Genomic DNA, 22,984 nt, shown 5'->3' with positions numbered 1-22,984 from the left:
TTTTATTTATGTCTTCCTTATAAAGCCTGTGTAAGTAAGGTAATAGGCAGTTATAAGTTTAATATATTTTCCATTTTAACTGCATAAACACTAAATATTATGAATGTTTGTATTTTACCTTCAAAAGAGAAACTGTATTTACATGGGCACACCCAGATCACCAAGGCATCATAATGTGGTTTTTTAGTGGTTTCGGAACACAGCAGAGGCAGTCCTTGTCCTCAGTCTAGTTTCTGTCACACCCATAACTGCTCCTTTCTCCAGAAGCAGCCCCCCCCTCCCCCAGCCTGGGAGGGAAAATAGCCATTGAACTTCTGACACTGTGGGAAGCCACAGGCTCATTTCTTTTATGCAGGGTACTATATAGAAAAATACTGGTATCAGGTGAGGTCTGAGCCATAAGAAGAAGATGTTTACAAGCAGTGCCAAAAGTCAGACTTGCAGAACTGCTGCATCTCTTGCCTGAGACCCCTTGCCCACCCCCCTCAGGGTGACTGCTGAGCTGCACATACCAACAGGGGGGCAGCAAGACTTTTCCCTTGGCTATTTCTCCAAAAGCTGTATGCGGCCTTTTACTTACCCCTCTTGCTTCTGTCCAGAAATCCTAATGCTTTGTGTCAGATCTCTGAGCTGTGCTGGTCACTGTCAGGCTGTAGTAGACTTGTGACCGTCTGGGATTGGTCATTGCTGAGCAATGCTTGCAGAGTATCAAGTCTTTGTGTTTCTCACTCTCCTCTTCTGGATCATTTGGGAGTGGGCAAGAGGCAGGGAAGGGGCAGATCTGGGACATGTTGCTGGACCTTGTACTAACAAACCACGAGGGATGGGTTGAAGATGTGAAGTTTGGGGGCAGCCTTGGCTGTAGTAACCATGAGATGCTGGAACTCAGGATCCTGCATGGAGGAAGCAAAGCCTTAGGAAGGACTAGATTCCTAAACTACTGGAGAGCTAACTGTGGCCTCTTGAAAGACCTACTTAAAGGAAAGCCATGGGATAGGGCTTTAGAAGAGAAGGGCTACTACAAGTACAGCAGCATTAAAAGGGAGACTGGGGAGAATGTTGGCTTGCTGCTGAATTAGAAGGATGTTCTGGTAATGGAAGACACAGAGAAGGCAGAATTTCTGAAAGCCTTCTTTTCCTCAGACTTTACTGCTGGGAATGGCCCTCGGGAGTCCCAGAATTGGGAGGTGAGAGAAGGCTGGAGAAAGTAAGGCTTCCCCTTGGTCTTAGAGGGTGTTGAGATTCACTTATTAAAATTATTAGCAAAGCCTCTGCTCAAATTAAGATGCTAACAAGACTGTGACGTGAGGGTCTGTAGTGATGCAGGGTCCCCAGGCAGGTGCAAAGGAGAGCCCTTTATTCCAAGGGCTTTTTGAGCAGTTAGCAGGTCATCAGCTACATGGTTTTTAATCATATCAAATATAATTCAACTAACCAAGATACACCACGATGTGAACATGCAATGGGTACATAACTTGTGTTTCTACTTGTATTCAGCTGTGTCACTTTCCCACAGTCCTTTTCTGCTTAGCCAGAGTAACACGCCTGAGCCATGATTTTACAAGGCCTTCCCTTTGTAAGGTTTGACCTATACACAACATGAGACCATATGCTAAAGTCAGTAGTAAAGGGTTTTATTTGATAGTAAATGTGAGAGAGAAAGAGAAAGAAAGAAATAGAAAAGAGGGGGGTAAGAAAGAGAGTGACAGAGACAGAATAAAGAAGATATCACTATCTGTGATCACAACAATGTTCCATTGATCCTCTCCAGCTGGTCGTCTTGGTGATGAAGGTGGCCCCAAAAAGCATAGAATCCAATGGGTTAATATACCCTCAAGCTAGGTAGGAAAACCCAGCTGCCTCCCTGGGGGATGGGGTGGGAGAGGGGGGAGGGTTTGCCATTGTCTCTTACAGCAGTCTCTGGATTTGGTGCATTACCCTGGGGACCACTTTGGGGTGTCTTTGAGGGATTAAGGCACCCCCTCAGCTGCCTCTCACTTGAAGATCCTTTGGATGTGGCCGGTGGGGTTGGGGGTTCCACAGCTTGTGTAAGGGAGAATGGTTTGCTGCCTCTGACCAGAGATTACCCCCAAACCTCCTTTCCCCATGTTTCAGGGGGGAATTTGTGTAAAACTGGCTTCTGTGGGCTGTAATCTCCCCCACCCCAAACCCAGCCAGGGAAGAATCTCAGTGCTGCTGCAGGGTTTGACTTTTTTTCCTTGTTTACTTCTCCCTGGGTCTCAGATGAGTGATGAATGGGTTTCCCCTTGTCTGATCTCAGCACTGTTTTTCAGTCCATAGTTCCAGTCAGGCAGTTTTTAGGGAGGGGTGGGCTTCAATGGCTTCTTTGTATAGTTTTGCTATAATGAGGAAGACAATGTTTGAGGCATGAACGTTTTCAGTCTCTGACGTGTACTCCATGACTCAGTGTAATAAATGATTCTTTTCCTGCTACCTTCTTCAGTTTATGGGGTGTCTACGCCGTCGATTAATAAGGATAAGAAGAAGATAAGAGAAAAGATAGAAAGAGCTGAAGAAATAACATGAGTAATCATACAGAAATAGTATCCAATAGTTCAAAATGTAAATTCAATTGTAACCTTTAAGGCATTTCTCATTAGTCAGTGCCCTTACCCCATGAAAAGGGCACTGACTAATGATTCCTAGGAATCAGTGGATTTTTTTATGGGTAGTGAGTGTGAGGGGTATCACAATACTGTATCTCTTAGGTGTTGGTTCAACAGGGTTTGAAATAGTTATGGAAATTTACAGCAGGCATAATTTTTACATTCCATAGAGGGGTATCCTCAACAGATACATGTATTAATGTGAGTCAATCAGCTGAGTTTCAAGAGGGGTCCCAGCTCTTGTAGTATAATTGATTAATTTTACACCCTGGAATAAATAGGAATGGATTTGTTGAGGATGTGTGTTTTCTTCTTGATGGCACTCACATATAGTTAGAAGAGTTTTATAGGTAATATTCTTACTCAGCTGGTAATTCTATACATTATGAAAATTAGCTTTTATGATACAAAATTAACATACAAAACATTTTCATTCAAAAGGTTCTCATGCAAACATATTTTTACATAAAGACTATGCTCTGTTTTCCAGGAGACAGATTACACTGTTGTAATTTAATCTTGACACCAAATAGAAACTGTGGCTTTATTATCAGCGTCATTAAAAAAAAAATAAATTCCCTTTCAAATTTAGTTGTATTATCCTAAGTAGATTTTTTTTCCTTTGAATTTTAGTGAGCAAATTACCCTCATCATATTCTGCACCCACAACTGGAAAGCATGTGTATTGCAGAATGTGTTACAGTCACCACATGAATTACCAAAAATAGAAGTGGTGAGGAAAAGTTAAAATATTCTCTTAGGACATATGACAGGAAATTCAACAGCACATTGCCTTGAGGGCTGGTGGAAGACTTTTCTGTACTTTATTTATGTTCTATTTGCAGTCCATGGCTTTCCCTCCTGGTTTAGGAAGGGGGATTCAATCATTTCTCATATAACATTTGCTTGTGTTTTGTTAAGATTCTTTAGTTCACTAATTAGTAACTCAGAAAAGTTTAGCCAAATCGTAAAAATTCTAAAGCCTTCTGAGGCAGAACTGGGAAGGTTTCTTTTCACAATGCTTCAAACAAATTCATGGAGGTTTAAACACTTGTTCATATTTATTGATATTAAGAGCAAATCAAATTGAATTGTTACTTTAAAGACACAGTATTTTAAATCATATTCCTAAGACCATAAAAAATTACTGGGCTGTTTCATGATGATCAGAGGGTTGGAGCACCTCACCTATGAAGATAGACTCAGAGAGCTGGGGTCATTCAGCCTGTAGAAAGAAGGCCCTAGGAAGATCATATAGCAGCCTGCCAGTGCCTATAGGCCCCTATAAGAAAGATGGAGAGGGACTTTTTAGAAGGTCATGTGGTGATAGGATAAGGAGGAATGGCTTTAAACTGAAAGAGAATAGTATTAGGAAGAAATTCTTTACAGGTTGCCCAGAGAATTTGTTGATACTCTGTCCCTGGAAGTAAAAAAACTCACTCTGTGTGGTGAGTTGAGCAAACTATTCCAGTGTAATATGCACTGCCCTTGGCAGGGGGCCTGAATGTAGGGCATCTTTAAGGTCCCTTACAATGCAAACAATCCTATGAATCTATGGTTTGTTAAAACATAACTTCAGTTTATTATTTGCTAACTGGAAGATGATGAAAAATACTCTTGTCCTTGCTGACTTCAAGAAATTTACAGCTACAAGGAAGTGGTTTTGAACTTTAGTCAGGTCACTGATTAATCACATTTGCATTTTCCCCATGACATAGGATGTGTATTTCAATAAGAAACCACACAGAATCCTACATAAATGACTTCCACAGACTCAGCGTATATCTTCACCCCACTGGGATGATATAAGGTAAGAGTTACACAGATCACAGGATAGCTCTAGAGATGCTAAAGATATGTTCTATGTTGTGCTTGAAGGGTCCTTAATTTTCCATTACTTGCTATTTAAATGCTAACTTGGGAAAAATGCTTAAAAGTACCTTTGTGATATAAGTATTCAATTGGGATTTGTTAAGTATTTAATTGTAATTTGCTTTAGTTTAGCAGTCACCTTAAAATACGAAATCATAGAATCATAAAATTCATAGACAATTTGGAAACAATGGAAAGGAAAAAATGCTTGTGTCAATTTTGAATTTACATTATTAGTAAAAAAGAATTTACTCAGAAAAAGTCAGATTCTCATCTACTTATTTTTGCTAGGTGGCTTTTTAACTTCTTCTGTCATAGCTAATGGAACTAAGAAGTAAATTTTTCAAAGTAGGAATCTGAGCAGTTATTCCTAATTTCACCTTTCAAAGCAAACCCCCAAGAAATATTAACTCTGAGTAATGTGTGGGGCTGTGAAACAGCCTCATCTCTGCTTCACTACTGTCAGTCCGTGACTGAGAAAAGCTCTTTGGAACCTGCTGTGCTATCCCTGGCATGGAAAGCTCTCCCCACTGCTAAGAATCCCCCACAAAACCTTTCCAGAGGAGTCTTCTCCTCTTTGTGGGTGGAAGGAAGTCCAAGAGGACTGTAGGGATTGGAGCTGGGCTTCGTAGTGAGTTCTAATTAGGTCAATTGAATTGATTCTCACCTGACAAGTTCCTTTCTCAGAATCAAGGAAAAAGAAATCATCTGTCAATTCTATCCTGGGGTATTTAATGTGACCCCAAAGAGAATTCTTGTCTTTGCCATCTAATTTGTTGAAAAGATTCACCATTTGTTAGCAGAGGTTAAACAGTAAAAAGGAAGTGTTTGTGCATGAGAGAGTTTGGGGAATTAAGCGGGGAATTCCCTCTGGAAGTAGAGACAAGAGGAATAACTTAGTAAGAGCTCTTGTGGGCAGTGTTATTTGTAGTCACAACCAGCAGTAGATCATTCCAGATTAAGTAAGTTTTGAACAAGTTTGTGTGTTTGTGGCAAGTTCACATTTTAACCTATTATTTTTTCAATGGTAAATGCATAATTGCAGGACTGGACTGACAGTGCTTCTGTCTTGTGCAGCCCCGGAGATGGAGATCGAGACTGCAGATGAGGTTGCTATTGTTGGAATAGCATGCAACTTTCCTGGAGGTAACTTTGGGGTAAAAGCAAAGCAGGCTGTTTGAAATCAGAGAGTTTTATTAATGTTGAAATGGAGGAAACCAGCAGTTGTTGGTTTGTCCCTTAGTTGGATTGTTGCTTTGCTGCTTGTGGGATCTTTTTGAAAGGTGGTGCTGTGGTGGAAATGGATTTGTTTAAATTTGTCTGCTGACAGACAGACAGACAGACAAAAGAAGGTGAAGTGCTGGCTGTGGGCAGGGCATTGAGCTGCACATGAAACTCATACAAATGAGCTGGATAGGTCTGGGATGATTTGAACTTTCTGTGTGTTCACTGGCTGGGTGATTGTGTAGTGTTACAGAACTCTGCAGAATCCATAGGAATAGGGCAGATGAAGGGCTGGACATTGTTATCAGCCATGCCTGTAATATGAACAGATTGGGTTTTCCTAAAAGAAAGCTTCTTGCTTTATTACAGTAGGTGGAGTAGATGCACTGAGATGGCAGAGAGAAGGTGGTCAAGGATTTTGTGGGGTTCCTTTGCTTTTAGACAAGCAGTGAGGGGATCAGTCATACTTTTTCATTTTCCTCTCACTAAAGAATGATCACTTCTTTCTGTGGCAAGCCTGCTTGAGCAGCCTAGATTTACAGGTGGGAGGTCCTTGATTGTGCATTTCTGAGTCTGCATGGGGAGGGGGAGCACATCGTTTAATCTGTTTTAAAAACTTTGTACAACAGGAGATGGAATTGACAATTTCTGGAAAGTCCTGGTGGAAGGCAAAAACTGCACTGTAGAAATCCCCCCCGAGAGGTTTAATACCAAGGAGTGGTATGATGCAGATGGTAACAAGCCAGGAAAAATATGTACAACACGAGCTGCTCTTCTGGATGAGTGAGTCTGTTACCCTGCTGCACCACTGACTTTTGTAGTACTTAGACTATGGGCACAGCTGCTCAGGGGCTGTGATAGGGGGAAAAATAGTAAATTACAGTAAGGTCAAAATAAGTGTCTTTTATTTGAATTCCACATTCACCTAAAATCCTCAGGGTGTAGAGCTTCATTCAAAGGAGAAGTTGACATGCACAGAAGAAATCTTATTGTCTCCAGAAATTTATACTTGGCAGGGTTGAACCATAGAATCCAGAATTACTTTAATGCTTAGTCCCATGTTAGATATTGAATCCTGCTCTGAAATGAAGAAATGATAGAAGGCCATATAAATCTGATCTTGGGATACAAGATTAAAGTTGGACTTGGTCTTTTGTATGCATGGGCCTATTTTGAAGATACTTTTAAATATAAATACACACAAAGTATTTATGAATGTATTTTTAGAGAAGCATGGGTATCTGTTGAAAACAGATCTGAGCTGATCCTCTACTTTTTGGTTTTAAATTTAGAGCACTGGTCTGTATTTGCTGAAAATAATCTGAAAAAACCCCAAGAAAACAAACCTAGAAAACCAGGTTTTGTGGGGGATTCTTTGCAGTGAGGAGAGATTCTCATTTTGTTTATAACTTGTTGAAGCTATGACCACATTACTGCAGAGGGAATCTCATTCTGCACATTTCATAGTTTGAGGAGTCCAGTTGGTAGTAGTGCAATAACCACGAGAATAGAAATGGGTAGGAGTGGGCTCTTAACTCTGAAATGCAGAAGCCTTGATAAAATGAAGCATCTTTGGCTTATAAACCTTTTCTTCTGAATTTCATAAGTGGGAACTGTGGCCTGAACACCAGTTACTGCTCAGCTTTTCATGATGTTGCAAAAGTTGTTTACAGTGAGTCTACAAGCAAATGGATGTTATATACATCTGTCATATTTTATTCTGGTCGGTGTATTTCAGATTTAATTCATTTGACAACCACCTGTTTGGGATTAATAATATGGAAGCAGAACGCATGGATCCACAACAGAAATTACTGATGGAGTGCACATACAAAGCCCTGGAGGATGCAGGAGTCCCTGTGGAATCTATCAGTGGCACCAAAACAGGTGTTTTTATTGGTAAGATGAAAATTTCACGTCAAAGAAAGTCTGTTTGAAGCTCACAAGGATTGGAGCAATCCTTCATAACCTTTCAATATGTTATCTAGCACTGGATCTAGACTGGAGATCTAAGGCTACTGTGCTATGGCACTAGTGGTTACTTTTGGTAAGAATTACCAGTCCACTCTAGAAGTTCATGGTACAATTCCTGTATCTCTTTTTGGTGCTCTTCTTCCTATGTTCAGGCACTGAAGGGAAGCAGGAAACTGCATCTGCAGCCCAAGCCTTCTTAGAAAAGATACTCCCAAGCCAGGCTGTGATGTTCCACCCTTAAGGGGAAGGGAACACCCAAGATGAGTAATTTCTTTCTCTGCAGGAGATGTTTTCTTAGTGCATTACACACTTGGCATGGAAATTGGAATGTTGGTCCCTGACCTGCTACATCAGTGCATGGCAGTGGGTTGGGGATAATGGTGTAGGGTGGAAGAAAAGGGGGAAAGGAGGAGATGAGTTAAAGAAAGGGGGAGAGAAAGAAAAGAGAGAATGAAAGAGAGAAAAAGAGATTTCCGGTCCTTGTTCCAATGATGGTCTGGCAAATGAGATGTCCAGGGTCTTGGAGGACCCCCCAGATTTGTTTGGGCTACCTTTCTATAGATAGGTTTCCCTGCTCTGAAAACCGGTTTCTTTCTTTCTGTGAAAATTAGTTATGCCCAGTTCCTTCTTTCAGACCTTTTTGTAGGTCTTGGTTCTTGGGTGATCTTCATCCTCCCCAGCTTGACCTTGGGTCAATATTTCATTCCTGCTTCTGTCCTGGTGCTGCCCATTGTTTGTTGATGGGGGTAGAGTGGTAGGAAAGTGCCCAGCAGAAAAGGACCTGGTGGTGCTGGTGGTCAGCAGCTGAACATGAGCCAGTGTGTGCCCAGGTGGCCAAGAAGGCCAGTGGCATCCTGGCCTGTGTCAGCAATAGTGTCACCACAGGAGCAGGGCAGTGATTCTTCCAACTGTGTATGGCACTGGTGAGGCCACATGGTCGAGTTCTGTGTCCACTTCTGGGCCCCTCAATTCAGGAAGGAGATTGAGGTGCTGGAGTAAGTCCAGAGAAAGGCATCAGAGCTGGGGAAGGGTGTGGAGCACAAGTCCTGTGAGGAACAGCTGAGGGAGCTGGGGGTGTATAGCCTGAGATGAGAAGGCTCAGGGGTGATTTTATTGATCTGTACAACTGCTTGAAAGGACGGTGTAGTGATATGGGGATCAACCTCTTTCACAGGCAGCTGGAGACAGGATGAGAGGATATGGCCTCAGGCTGTGCCAGGGGAGGTTTAGAGTGGACATTATGGAGAAATTCTTTGCAGAAAGGGGTGATTTGATACAGGAATCAGCTGCCCAGGAAGGTGGTGGAGTCACTGTCCCTAGAAGTGTTTGAGAAAAGACTGGATATGTCTTTTAATACCATGGTCTTGTCGGCATGATGGTGTTTCACCATGCAGTGGACTTGATTTCAGTGGTCTTTTCCAACCTAAATGATTCTGTGATTCTGTGATTGTGTCTCTGTGGAGCAGAACAAGGATGTTTATCCCAGAGAAGTGCTGCCCTACCTCCTCATGGTCCCATCTCATTGTGGTTTTTTTAACAATTCTTGCTTATTGCTGCCAAATTCTTGGTTATTGCCTTGGTTGGCTCCCTGGCTATCTGGATCGGTGTTTGGCACGTAGACATTAGCCCCTTATCTTCTGGGCTTCTACACAGGCCTATGCTTTCCCCCCAATATGCTGTTTTCCAGCATAATTTTGGTTGAGGTGTTCTGGGGATTAATATCCTTTTAAAGCAGCAGAAATCCTCCTGTGGACATTAGAATGGTACCAAGGTGCACTTGTTCCAAGTGCATTTGTTACTACCCAAAAAGTTACAGACAAGATGATACCAGATGCTGTTGAAAGATATTTAAAGGACAATAGTAGAGTATCAGCACATTATTGCTGGTGTAATCTGTGTCTCTTTAAAAACAAGTTTTCTGGGGGAGTTTGCTTGATGCACCTATAGGGGAAATGTTTTAGATTACTTTAGTCAGAGAGATGCTCTTCTTCCATTGAGGGCACTACTCCTTACTCTCTGAATAGAGCTACTGTGCTTTCCACACATGCTTATGGACTTGGGGATCCACCATATTTCAAACATTGCATTCCCAGAAAGAGGACACAACTGATCTCACAGGCCCTGCTCTTCTTTACTATTTCTTATTGGTTGCAAGTGTGAAAAAAAAGATAAATACAAAGTATTGGATGTAGTTTGTGCTGTGACCTTTAACTTGGTACATGTGAGGAAATGAAGCTAATGTCTTGTACATTTATGTCTGAACTACCGTCTTTGTAACTTGTTGATAAATCTTGTCATAGTTAAAGTAAAACAATCTGAGTCTCAAAAGTGTATCTCAGTCTCAAAGCGGGATACAGATGTCGAAGCAGACTCCAGAGATCTTAGCTGCATGATACAGTGAGCTGAGCCATCAGAAAGGGCATTTCCTGGTTAGGTAGGAATTTCCTGTCATTTCTTGGACAGGTAGAAATTTCCAGTGTTAGGTATGTGTGTGTAGGTTGGGTCCAGGGGAAATTGCTGTGACTTCTCCCTTTGACTTGTGTTGGAGCAAAGCTTCATGACAGGAGCCCTGATGCCATATGGTTTCATCGAAACACTGAAAAAAAAAAATAATCACAACACCAGGTTTTGACCTGTACATGCCTATTGTTGTCTTGGGTTAACTTGACATGTATCTGATGTTTTCCAGGTCTCATGAATCGAGACTATGAAATCATGGCCAGCAGAGCTGTGAATGAAATAAATCATTATGATGGTACTGGAACAGCAATGAGCATTGCTGCCAACAGGGTCTCTTTCATGTTTAATCTTACTGGACCGTCTCTGACTGTCGACACTGCATGTTCATCTTTTCTTTTTGCTCTGCACTATGCCTTGCGAGCCATTAAATCAGGTAATGGGACTGAAGAGGTGCTGCACAATGAAATCAGAATTCCTACAATTTCTGTCTATCACCAGGGCCATCTCAACATGAATATGTTTCTGTTTGACTCCAGGAGACTGTGAGGCAGCAATCTGTGGTGGGGTGAACTGCATCATTCACCCCCGCACCTTTGTATCTCTCACTAAAGCCAAAATGATCTCTCCAGAGGGCATAAGCAAACCCTTCTCCAAAAAAGCAGATGGCTATGGAAGGGGAGAAGGCTGTGGTGTTGTTTTCCTCAAACCACTGAAAAAGGTAAGATTTTTGTGAAGCAGCCTGAAGTAAGACTGGTTGCTTGTCTGAATTTTGTGTCTTCAGCTCTAATAATGACTATTCCAGAGAAGTTTTTCCAAACTAAGTTTAAGAATATTCAAGCATTTATTTTGAATTTATTAACTTTCCTTAACATAGGGAAAGGAATTTAAAAGTTAGCATAATATTCTGGTTGTTCTCGTCTTTGTTGCGTTGTTTTGTTCTCTTCTCTACAGAAAAAGCATGAGATTAGCACAGAATCACTCAGGTTGGAAGGGGCCACAGTGAATTTTCTGGTCCAAACTCCTTGCTCAAGCTGGGTCGTCTTAGATCAAGTTGTACAGTATTGTGTCCTGATGATTCTTGACACATTCTGTCTCCAGTGAGGGAGAATCCATTCCCTCTCTGAGCAACCTGTTCTTTTGCTTGGTCACTTGAACAGTGAAGAATTTCTTCCTCATTTTCAGATGGAACTTCCTGTGCTTCAGTTTCAGCCCATTGCCTCTTGTCCTGTTACTTGGCACCACCAAGGGCCTGGTTCCACCTTCTTGACACCTCTACTTAAGATACTTACAGACACTGATGAGGCCCCTTCCCAGTCCTCTCTTCTCAAGGCTGAACAGGCCCAGCTCCCTCAGACTTTCCTCATAAGAGAGGTGCTCCAGCTCCTTCATCATCTTCATAGCTCTCCTCTGGACCCACTCCATTAGCTCCATGTCTTTCTTGTACTGAGGAACACAGAACTGGACACAGCATTCCTGTTTTGGGCTCACCAGGGCTGAGTAGAGGGGCAGGATCACCTCCCTCGGCTGTTGGCAATGATTTTTCTAATACAGCCCAGGATCCCATCAGCCTCCTTGGACCCCCACTGCTGGCTCATGGACAACTTGTTGTCCTCCAGGATCCCCAGGTCCTTCTCCACAGAGCTGCTTTCCAGCAGGTTGACCCCCAACCTGTCCTGGTGCAGGGGGTTATTCCTCCCCTGGTACAGGACCCTGCACTTGCCCTTGTTGAATTTCAGACAGTTCTTCTCTGTTCATCCTTCCAACAGGTTGAGGTCCCTCTGAAGGGTTGCCCAGCCCTCTGGGGTATGGGCCACTCCTGCCAGCTTTGTGTTGACAGTGAACATGCTGAGGAGGCTCTGCCTCTTCATCCAAGCCTTGATGAATAAACTAAACAATATGGGCCCAGGGGATACCACTAGTGACAGGTCTCCAACTGGACCCTGTGCCACTGATTATCACCCTCTGGGACCTGCCATTCAGTCTGTTCTCAATCCACATCTCTGTCCACTCATGCAGTTCACACTTCCTGAGGACACTGTGAGAGACAAAAGCCTCGATAAAGTTGAAGTAGACAATATCCACTGCTCTCCCCTCATTCATCCAGGTGGTGGTTTCTTCACAGAAATCAATCACGTTGATCAAACATGATTTACCTCCAAGGAATCCATGACCACTCCTGATCACCTTATCTTCCTTGTGGACAGAGATGGCCTCCAGAATGAGGTGGTCCATCACTTTTCCAGGAATTGAGGAGAGGCTGACTGATTGGTAGTTCACTGGTCCTTCTTCTTGCCATTTTTGAAGATTGGGGTCCCTCTTGCCAATTTTGAAGACTGGTTCTCCCAGTCCTCAGGCATGTCTTATGATTGCCTTTCAAAGATAATTGTGAGCAGCCTTGCTATGTTGTCCTCCTGCTCTCTCAGACCTCATGGATGCATCCTGTCAGAGTCCCTGGACTTGTGGATGTCAAGTTCATTTAGGGGTTCTCTGACGCAATCCTACTTGGGCAAGGGAAAGTCTTCCTTTCAGCATTCCTTTAATCTGGTCTCCTGGGTCAGAAATCCCTGAGGCTGGTCTTGTCAGTAAAGATAGGTGCAAAGAAGGCATTCAATAACACAGCCTTCTCTAAGTCCCCTGTTACCAGGCTCCCCCCTCCATTTGCTAATGGATCCAGGAGTCCTTTAGTGTTAAAATTAATTCTTAATTTTTCTTTTGTTGTGATGGATTTGAAAAAGCCCTTTTTGTTATCCTGAAAATCTTTGGCCAGATTTCATTCCAGATGTGCCTTGGCCTTTCTAGTCTCATTTCTGCTTACTCTGACAACCTCTCTGCATTCACTCTGAGTGGCCTGATCCTCCTTCCATCTCCTGTGTATTTCTGGCTTACATCTGAGTAATGATAGGACTTCTTTATTCATCCACAGAGGTTTGTTGCCCGCTTTACCTGCTTTCTCTCTTATTGGGATGCACTATCTTTGAACGTGTAGGAAGTGAGCCTAGAATGTCGACCAACTCTCTTGGACCCCTCTTCCCTTCAGGGTCTTCTCCCATGGAATTCTTCCAAGATCCCTAAAGATGTTAAAGTTAGCTCTCCTGGAGTCCTGGAGTTTGAAATCTGTCTCTCTGTCCTGCTACCTCTTCCTTCAATACTGAACTCTACAGTCTCGTGGTCTCTGCAGCCAAAGCTGCCCCAAGTGCTGCATGTCCAGCAAGGCCTTCCCTGTTTGTTAGTCTAAGGTCGGGCAGCCCAGCATTCCTTGTGGGATCCTTCACTACCTGGGACAGAAATTGTCATCAATGCTTTCCAGGAACCTCCTGCACTGCTTGTGCTTTGCTGTTTTGCTTCTCCAGAAGATGTCAGGGCAGTTAAAGCCCCCCAAGAACCAGGGCCTGTGACTGTGGGGCTGCTTCCAGCTGCCTGCAGAAGGCCTCATCCACTCCCTCCTTCTGATTTTGCCTGTGGCAAACACCCACAATGGTGTCACCCTTCCTAGCCTGCCCTTTTATCCTCACCAGGGCAGAGCTCGGCACACTCCAAGTGTTGCTTCACATTGAGTGCAACTCCACCACTGCACTTTCCTGGTCTGTCTCTGCTAAACAGCCTGTGGCCCTTCATGACAACACTGCAGTCATGGGAGCTCTCCCACCATGTTCATAATTGCAATGGGATCAAAGCCCAATGGCTGCACACAGATCTCTTGTTCCTCCTGTTTGTTCACCATACTCTGTGCATGGGGGTACAGCATTTAATAGAAGTATTTTATGGTGACAATATTCCAGTGGGTGTGTGAAGGGATGTTCCATAGCCCTGTTTAGTGGTTGTGTCTATGATTGTAGATACTTGATCAATGTAATCCCTCGTAAGACTTCTTTTGTTACTAAGGTTTTACTCTGATATTTCCCTGTTGGCTTCTATTATCTCAGGAGCCCCTTGCTTGTCTCTGTAAGACTGCTGGTGCACTCCAGTGTGGCTGGTACATCTCAGAGTCACCTCCAGAGGGGCCTCAGAAGTACCCTCTAACTTTTTCATACTATTACCCAGTTTGTTAGGGACAAACCTGATATTACTGCCCTCCCCCATCATAACTAGTTTAAAGCTCTCCAAGGAGTCTTGCTTGTTCCCATGCTAAGACTCTCCTTTGTTACTCAGAGAGGTGAGCCCCATCTGATGCCAGCATGCCAGGCTCTGCAAAGGACATATCATTGCCAAAACCCCCAAAATCTTGGTGGTGACACCCGCTGCAGAGACATGTCTTAGTAGACTCAGTCTGTCTGTTTCTTTCTATACGGATCCTTTCAACTATTGTTGTTTTCAGTATTTTTTGTTCAATATTGCTTCTTTGAACTGGAAGTATGGAGGAGAAAATAACAGATGCCTCAGATTTCCTTAGCAAATATCCCAAACCCAAAATCTTTCTTGATCTCTCTCAGACTATGTGCTGCCATGTTACCTCACCCCCTACGTGGAGGATAAGGCATGGGCTTGCACCAGGCTTGTAAGGTTCATGGTAACACCTTTAACCACAGACTACTAGTATTATTAAAGAAAACTACACTTTTTCCTGGAACAGGCAAAGGAAGATTACAGCAAAATCTGGGGTGTGATAAACATCAGTGCAGTCAATCAGAACGGCAAGTCTATAACTCCAATCACAAGACCGTCTCAAATAGAGCAAGAGAAGTTACTGCATAGCATTTATGGAAGTCGTGTTGATCCCTCAGTTGTGCAGTACATTGAAGCCCATGGCACAGGAACTGCTGCTGGAGATCCTACAGAAGCTGAGAGCCTTGGTAATGTCATTAGCAAAAAGAGGTCTTCCCGAGTTTCCATTCTGAAAATCGGTTCAGTGAAAGGAAATATTGGACACACTGAATCAGCTGCTGGAGCAGCCGGGTTAATCAAAGTGCTCCTGATGATGCATCATGGGAAGATTGTTCCATCCTTGCATTACTCAAAGGAGATGAGCAGCATTGATACGGAGAAATTAAACCTTGCTGTTGCCACAGCTGTAGAGCCCTGGGAAGAATCCAGTGAGTATGGAAGAGTAGCTGGTGTCAACTGCTTTGGATTTGGAGGAACCAATGCTCATGTTGTAGTCAGGCAGGTGAAGCAGCCAGAGCCTCTTCCTGCCTTTAAGAAGCCCCTGGAATTAGTTCTGCTGTCAGCAGCATCCCCTAAGTCCCTTCAGATGACAATGGCCGACACAGCTGAGCAGCTGAGCGCAAGGAACTCTGTAACTCTCCCAAGCCTGGCCTATACCTCTGCCTGCAGAAGAAGCCACGCCAGCTACAGGTACCGAAAAGCATTTGTCACAAATTCCCTCCAACACTTGCAGCAAGAGCTGAGGCTGGCAGCCAGCACGGAACCTGCCATATCCAAAGCGGAACCACAGCTGGTGTTTGTGTTCTGCGGCAACGGCGTCACGCTGAAGGAGTTCAGTGAGGCACTGCTGAGCTCAGAGCCGGTGTTCAGAGACAAGTGTAAGGAAATAGAAGACCTTTTTCAGCAGCACGCTGCCATCAGCCTCCTGCCAGCAAGAAATCATAGCCCAAAGGACTTGTTGAATCCAGAGCTTTGTCAGCCCTTGCTGTTTGCCCTGCAGGTTGCTGTAGCTTCCCTCCTGAAGCACTGGGGTATCAAGCCTGTTGCTGTTGTTGGCCACTCGGTGGGGGAAGTTGCTGCTGCACACATTGCTGGGTACCTGTCCCTGGCAGATGCTGTCAAAGTGATTTATCACCGGAGCAGGCTGCAGGCAAAGACTCCCAGCGGCAGAATGCTGGTGGTTGGAAACATCCCCATTGAAGAGATTGCTGAACGCCTGCATGCCTACTCAGGAAAGGTGTGCATTGCTGCTTTCAACAGCCCCATTTCCTGCACCTTGTCTGGGAGTGTAGAGGCTGTGGAAGCTGTCCAGAGAGAGTTAGCTGAAGCTTTCAGACAGAGAAACATCTTTCTTCATGTTTTAAATGTTCCAGCTGCGTACCACAGCCCCAGCATGGATATGATACTCGGGGAGCTGGAGGAGCAGATAGAGCCTTTGGAAAAGCAGAAGGGGGAAATGGAAGTGATTTCAACACTGACTGGCATGGCTGCATCTGAAGATGACTTTTCTCAGGGCAAATTCTGGGCACAGCATACTCGTGAGCCTGTTGCTTTCACACGAGCCATCCAAACTGCAGCCAGAGGCAGGGAAAACGTGGTGTTTGTAGAAATAAGTCCTCACCGAGCACTGCAGCGAAGCATAAAAGAAACGCTAGGGAAAGGCACAAAGGTCTTGTCCTCTTTGCAAACAGATGCAGAATATCAGACGCTCCTCACCCTGGTAGGAAATCTCTTTGAACTGGGATTTAATCCCAACTGGCAGCACTTTTATAATGGGTATCAAAGTGTTCCTGTGGCCATTCCACGATATCAATTTGATCGCCAAAAACTCATGAGCCTGGATATCCCTCAACATGCAAGCCGAAGCGGTGTCAGCGCCAGTCATTCTTTGATTTATGGCATAAACAGTGACAACGTGGAGTTTGGCTGCCTGGTGTCCCAGGAAACGACACCGTACTTATATGAGCACAAGAACAATGGGGTGGCCTTAGTCCCTGGTGCTTTCTATGTGGAGCTTGGTCTGGCCTCTGTGATGAGCAGCTCAGAACCCAAAGTGCCTCTGAGCACTTGCCAGCTGAGTATCAGTTTTTCTGCACCGTGTGTTCTTACACAGAATTCCCAAGTGCTGAGTATCAAGCTGAGCCCACAAAAAGCCATGACAACCTTTGAGGTTCTCTCTTCCTCCAACGCAGTTTATGCTGCTGGCCAAGTGGCCAAGGGGCTTGAAGGTGTGGTGGAAGAAAGCAGCATCTCCTTGCAAGCCATCTATCAAAGATGCAAGTCAGTGATTAGCAGAGAGGAGCTTTATGAAGCACTGTCTCAGGTTGGCTTTCAGTATGGCTCCATATTCAGGCAGCTCAGTGATGTGCATTATTGCCAGGAGCTAAAGGAAGCTATAACAAGCATAAAGGTGAATGAGGAGACCACCAGAGACATGTACAGCTACTGTATCCACCCAGTGCTGCTCGACTGCTTTCTGCAGATGACCGCTGTCCTGACCTCAAGGACGCTCCACTCCAGAGCAGGCTTTCCTTCAGGGATAGGCAGCCTGGTGGTGCTCCGCCCGCTGCAGGAGGAAATGATGATATACATGAGAATGAGCAAATCCACTGGGAGCTGCCTTGAGGTCTGCGGGTGCTTTGTGGACAAACACGGCTCTGTTTTGGCCGAGCTCAAGCGCGTTGCCATCACTTTCATGAAGGAATCGTCTTCCAGAGACAATGAGTTTCTGTTTCAAAACAAATGGAAAGAAGTCTCCCTTTCACAGACAATTGGACATCTGGGGTTTAAGCCCAGAGTCCTTGTGTTTGCAGACAAATTTGGGATAGCTGAGCAGCTCAAAAAACACTTGCATCCTGCTTCGACATATGTTATGTATGAAGGCTGGGATTGCCTCGTGGAAGGCGATGCACAGAACAAAATGAGAGCAGAGGTTAAGGATTACGATGAAATTCTCTTCCTGTGGGGAATCCAAAAGCTGAATGAAGATTCCCCGAGGAAAACAGTAGATCAGTTGGCAAAGTGCTGCGAAGCCTATCGCCAGGTAGTGGTGGCCCTAAGAGAGAAGAGGTCTCGCTGCTCCGTCAGAGTGATCACCTACAGAACAACAGAGAGATATGTGGACCACATTAACTGTGGGTTTGCATTGTATGGCATGACCAGAGCCTGTATTGTTGAATTTCCAGAAATCACATTTCAGTTGATTGACCTCAGCTCCTCCACTTCCCTGGACATCTCAGTGTTAGTAGATGTTCTTATCAAGTACAAAGGTGGGGACTATCCAGAAGTCTGCATCAGCCAGGGAAGAATTTATGTGTCCGAAATCAGACGCACACCTTTTGTAGATGCAGATTACATCCAACCTGTAAGATCACTCCAGAAATCACAGTCATTCACTTTGTACACTTCTGATCCATACACAGCAAAAGACTTGTCTGGGGAATTATCCAGCAGCACTGCAACTCAGCTTGACAAACAGAGTGTTGAAATTCAAGTGGATAAAATTTGCTTGCACTCAGAAGATTATTTTCCCATTAGTGTTTCTAGCTGTAACTTTGGTAATACACTGTATTGGAACTCCCAGGCAGGGGACAAACACAGGCTTCTAGCTCTTGATTTCAGTGGCACAGTCACTGCAACAGGCAGTGATGTGAAAAAAGTGAAAGTGGGAGATCACGTGGTTTCATGTTATCCCACTGCTGCATCATCCAGAGTTCAGATTCCAGGAACAGTTTGTTTCCATGCAAGGAAATTCCCATTCCTCCAGAATGTCCCTTGTGTGTCATACTTCATCATTGCATGGGAGATCTTCACTCAGAGGTTACCCAAAGGAAAACATGGCAGAACATTGGGTATTATTACTACAGAGCCATCCTCAGTTCTGTGCCATGTTCTTTCTGCAGCAGCAGAAGAGATGGGTTGGAGAACAGTCCTTGCAAAGCCCACTCCTAACATGTTGCAATATATCAACCTGTGCAGTGCCCTTGTTATTCTTCCTCCAGTCAATAGACTGTCTCAGGAGGACCTGGCCCACATGTCCTTTCTTAAAGATGTGGTGATCGTGTGTGGCAGGCAACAGTCAGAATGCATCCAGAATGTCAGTGAAATTGATCATGAAAACGTCAGCTTTCATATCCTTGCCGTTGCCCGCCTTTTCCAGAAAGCACCTCTAAAGGAAGTGCAGAAGACCGTACATGCCTGGATCAGTTCCATGAATATGAAACGGTTTAAAAATCTTTCAGGTTCTGTTTTTCAGCAGACTGAGAATTTTGAAGGGCTAAATTCTGTGATGTCCTATTTCACCTGCACTTCTGTCCCCCTTGCTGTCCTGAGAAGGCAGAAAGACATCAGTGTGCTTTCAGATATCCCATTGTACGAGCCCCAGAAGCAGCTGTTCAAGCAGAATGCTGTTTATGTAGTAGTTGGGGGGCTCACTGGACTTGGCTTTGAAACAGTGAAATTCATAGCTGAGAACGGGGGAGGGTGTATTGCAATTCTGTCCAGGAGAATTCCCAGTAGTGAGAAGCAAGAAGAGTTAAGGGCTTTGCAGCAGCAGTACAAAGGGAGCAAAGTAGTGTCTGTGCAGTGTGATGTGACTTTGAGCAGCGATGTTGAGAAAGCTTTCCAGTCCATTGCCACCACCTTTGTGGGGAGCCCCATCAAAGGGGTGTTCCAAAGCGCTGTTGCTATACACGACGGCCACCTTGAAGTGCTGAAGCTGGCTGACTTCCACAAAGTGCTGAGCCCAAAAGTAGCAGGGACCCTAAATCTTCACTGGGCTACCAGAGACCAGGAGCTTGACTACTTTGTGTGCTACTCCTCTGTTGCTTCCTTTCTGGGCAACGCCACCCAGGCAAACTATGCAGCTGCAAACTCTTTCCTGGATCTCTTCTGCCTCTACAGGAGGAACTGTGGGCTCTCAGGCCAGGCCATTAACTGGGGTGCTTTGAACCTCGGCATTCTGCTCAACCAAGACCTCATTCAGAGCATTCTGGAATCCAAGGGCGTAGACATTCTGCAAGTGCATGAAATTCATGACTATCTCAGGAAGACCTTACTTATAAACAACCCACAGCAATCTGTTGCCAAATTGAACTTTCACACTTTGTATCATCATGTTTTTCGTCAGATTATTTCCCTCAAAAGTCGCTTCATAACACTTATGTCAGAAGATTACATGAACAAGATGGAAACATCTGAGGAAGCTGAAGTCTCCGAGACCGCCTTTCTCAAATCTGAGGACTACATTGCCTCACTGATGAGTGACCTCACAGGAGTGAATGCAGATGAACTAACCATGAATACACCACTTTCATCTTTGGGCATGGACTCTATGTTAGCCATGACAATTCAGAACCGTGTCTTTCGGGAGAGAAAGGTGGACATACCCGTTGTGAAACTGCTTGATCCTCACACAACTCTGTCAAGTTTAGTGGCAGTGTTCGAAGAAACAAGCGATGCAGATGGAACAGCTGGAAAGAAGAATGCTGTGATTGAAAGTGCAGAAAATGGGAGCTGGCTATAAGAATCTCCCCAGTCAGGAATTGTGTAACTCTGACAATACTCAGGCCCTTTGCAGCATATCAGAATGTGTAATTGCAGAATGTTTGGTGATGCTGAATGTACTCATCTGGACTGACTCAGAAAAACCCACCCCAAGTTTTTCTGCCATTATTCTGCTAGCTGTAATAATTTCAGTCAGTTGTTTGGCTTGTTAGTGTTTGCACCTCTACATTATGAATATGCATTTAAAGCAGCCTAATATTATTTTGGCAATGTTGTATTCTTTATATAGTTTTTTTTTTTTAATGTTATGAAAACAAAACACTTATCAAGTAATTTGTTTATGCAATGTTTATAAATATCAGCATTTTTTTGAAAGTCCTTTAAATGTTGTGAATTTTAAGGTTTCTTATCAAAAAGAAACTTGATTTTTTCCTTATGTTTTCAAAAGTAATAAAAATGTACCATGTGCTAAGCATACAGTAAATCAACTGGATTTTAAATTGCATTAACCATTTTATGAAAACTGAAATAAACAGGAGTAGTAGAAGAGTTTAAAATACATAAGCTTAAGTGTAATTTCTTCTTATTTTATTGTTTTTGTCCTTCATTCACTCCCCTAGTTTAAATTTTCCTAATCCAAATATGTGCTCTTATTTTCTTACTGTGAGACCTACCTCATGCTTTTGAAAGGAGAGCCCACAGATGGAAAATATAATGATATTCATATAATAGGGATCCAATTCTAGAAATTCCAGTATACTTTATAATATATTATGATTAAAAACCAGAGCATTGTATTCAGTTTTAAGTCTTACTATAGTAAATAATTTTCATACTTGTAAGAAGACATCTTCTATTGTGAACATAAGAGCAAATGCTTTGTCTTGAAGTCAAACACAGAATATAGTTTGCTATATTGCACACTGTCATTACCTGTGAATTCATATACCACCTGAAATTCATGAAGAGATGACAGTCTTATCTACTCCTTTGAACAGGGATCCTCTTCTGTTAGTCTCTTCAGGCCAGGACAAATCATTCTAGGTAAATCTACAGTGAAGACAGTACTTTGCATTACACAGAAGTAGTTATAAGTGCCTTTGATTAAACAGGAATCAGCATTTTAAATTAATCTTTTCCTACAGGACATGCTAGTAGTATTAAATCCTACTGTGTAATATAAATTTAGCATTAACCCTTCTCCATAAATGGTATCTAAGAAAGGTACTTCTACAGCTACTCACCGAATTATACTCAAATATCATTGTCCTAGAAACTCCCTGTTAGCATCCCTGGGATTCCAAAGAGATATGAAACAGCAAGAATGGTACGCTAGATTAATTGCAAAGTATTAGTTCTATACAGGGGAGATGCTTATGCTTGTTTGGGTTGTGTTTACTAATCATAGAGTGGATTTAATGAAAAAATATCTATATCTTTTTACATCTCCTTTGTCCAAAGTGGAAGGAAACTTTTAAGGAGTTTCCAGGAAATGTATAAAAGAATAGTTTGAGTTGGAGGAGGCCTTTAGATAGACCTAAAACTCACACCTGCTCTCCTGAGAAGCTAAATCCTGTTCACAGTGTCTGTGGACAATATCTATCACGACAGACTAAATCAATTCTGAGCTCAGAATACTGTCTTAAAAAAAAATGGAATAAGAATATAAATATCCTTATTCAGGAGGAACTGGAGTCCCTCCAGGATTACTGAGCTTGGTGCTGCCAGTGACGTGGATGGACAATGTAGTCAGGATTTAAGCCTGGAACAAGTCTTGATCCTGGATTTTAGTGAAAACACTCCCTGGTCAAATGATATTCAGATGAAAGATAGCAGATATTTGCTGCTATTCAGGTTTCCCACTCTAAAAATGCAATAAAGTGTTCACATGGTTCTTCATCTGTGTGTTCCCAGTGTGAGCATAAAAGGGATTTCATCTGTTCAGAACTGGTTATCAGATAAACCAGTTAACCAGAGAAACTGTAGAGAAACAACTCAAATCCCTAGCAGAGATAAGAATAGCTGACACACCTCACAGACCAGACAGGCTGCTCTTTTTACATCTGCAGTGTTGATTTTGACGATTTTGACAACAGCATGTGACTCTGGAAGATAGACCTGACCTGTTCTTGTACAATTTTCATGGGTAGTTTTTTTCAAAGGCTAGCACCCTCAATGCAAAGTTTATCACTCGCCAAAAAAAGAAATCTTATCCTAGAAAAAAACATGAAGTGGATTGCAAGAGCTGTACTCTAGAAAGTCTTTGAGGCCAGTAATCTCCCAGTCACATCATTTGCAGTGCATATCAATTGTGTATTTCCTAGAATGTACTCCCCCAATTTGTTATGACAGACTGAAGTCTGGCAGACAAAATATGGAGGAGACCATGGATTTTATCATGCAGAGTACTGTTTCTGGTAATCCCAAGCAAGCAGTTTGGGATTAGTATGGTTCAGAGGCTAATTGAAGGAGATGCATAATCTGGAACAGAGCCATGCTTTTCTCTTAAACTGAGGACTCCTTTCAATTCCCTGTGAGTTAAGCTTCCAGTTTAGCACAAAGTGCAGTGGAAGACAGATGTTGATCTAAGTAAATCAACCATATAAATATGTCAAAGTTATACTCCTTATGCATGACTGACACTCCAAGCCCTGCAGCTGCAATGTCAGAGATTCATGTAGAGTGACAACTAGTGGCTTCAGGGGTTTCAGCTGTAAGAG

At 43.3% G+C, this 22,984-nt stretch overlaps 1 protein-coding gene across 1 annotated transcript; it reads left to right on the top strand.

Annotated features, from left to right (window-relative positions):
• The first annotated feature begins 5,530 nt into the window (after positions 1-5,530).
• Positions 5,531-20,283, top strand: LOC135443039 (mycocerosic acid synthase-like). The gene is made up of 6 exons (XM_064703286.1): positions 5,531-5,645; positions 6,353-6,506; positions 7,462-7,622; positions 10,387-10,590; positions 10,694-10,875; positions 14,728-20,283. Exons 1-6 carry the CDS (start codon positions 5,531-5,533, stop codon positions 20,281-20,283), a joined length of 6,372 nt encoding a protein of 2,123 aa, XP_064559356.1.
• The last annotated feature ends 2,701 nt before the right edge of the window (positions 20,284-22,984 follow it).

This window comes from Zonotrichia leucophrys, chromosome 2 (assembly GCF_028769735.1).
Source record: "Zonotrichia leucophrys gambelii isolate GWCS_2022_RI chromosome 2, RI_Zleu_2.0, whole genome shotgun sequence".
Classification (NCBI taxonomy): Eukaryota; Metazoa; Chordata; class Aves; order Passeriformes; family Passerellidae; genus Zonotrichia; species Zonotrichia leucophrys.
Note: the sequence above shows the minus strand (reverse complement) of the source record. Positions and strands in the feature narration are given on the sequence as shown.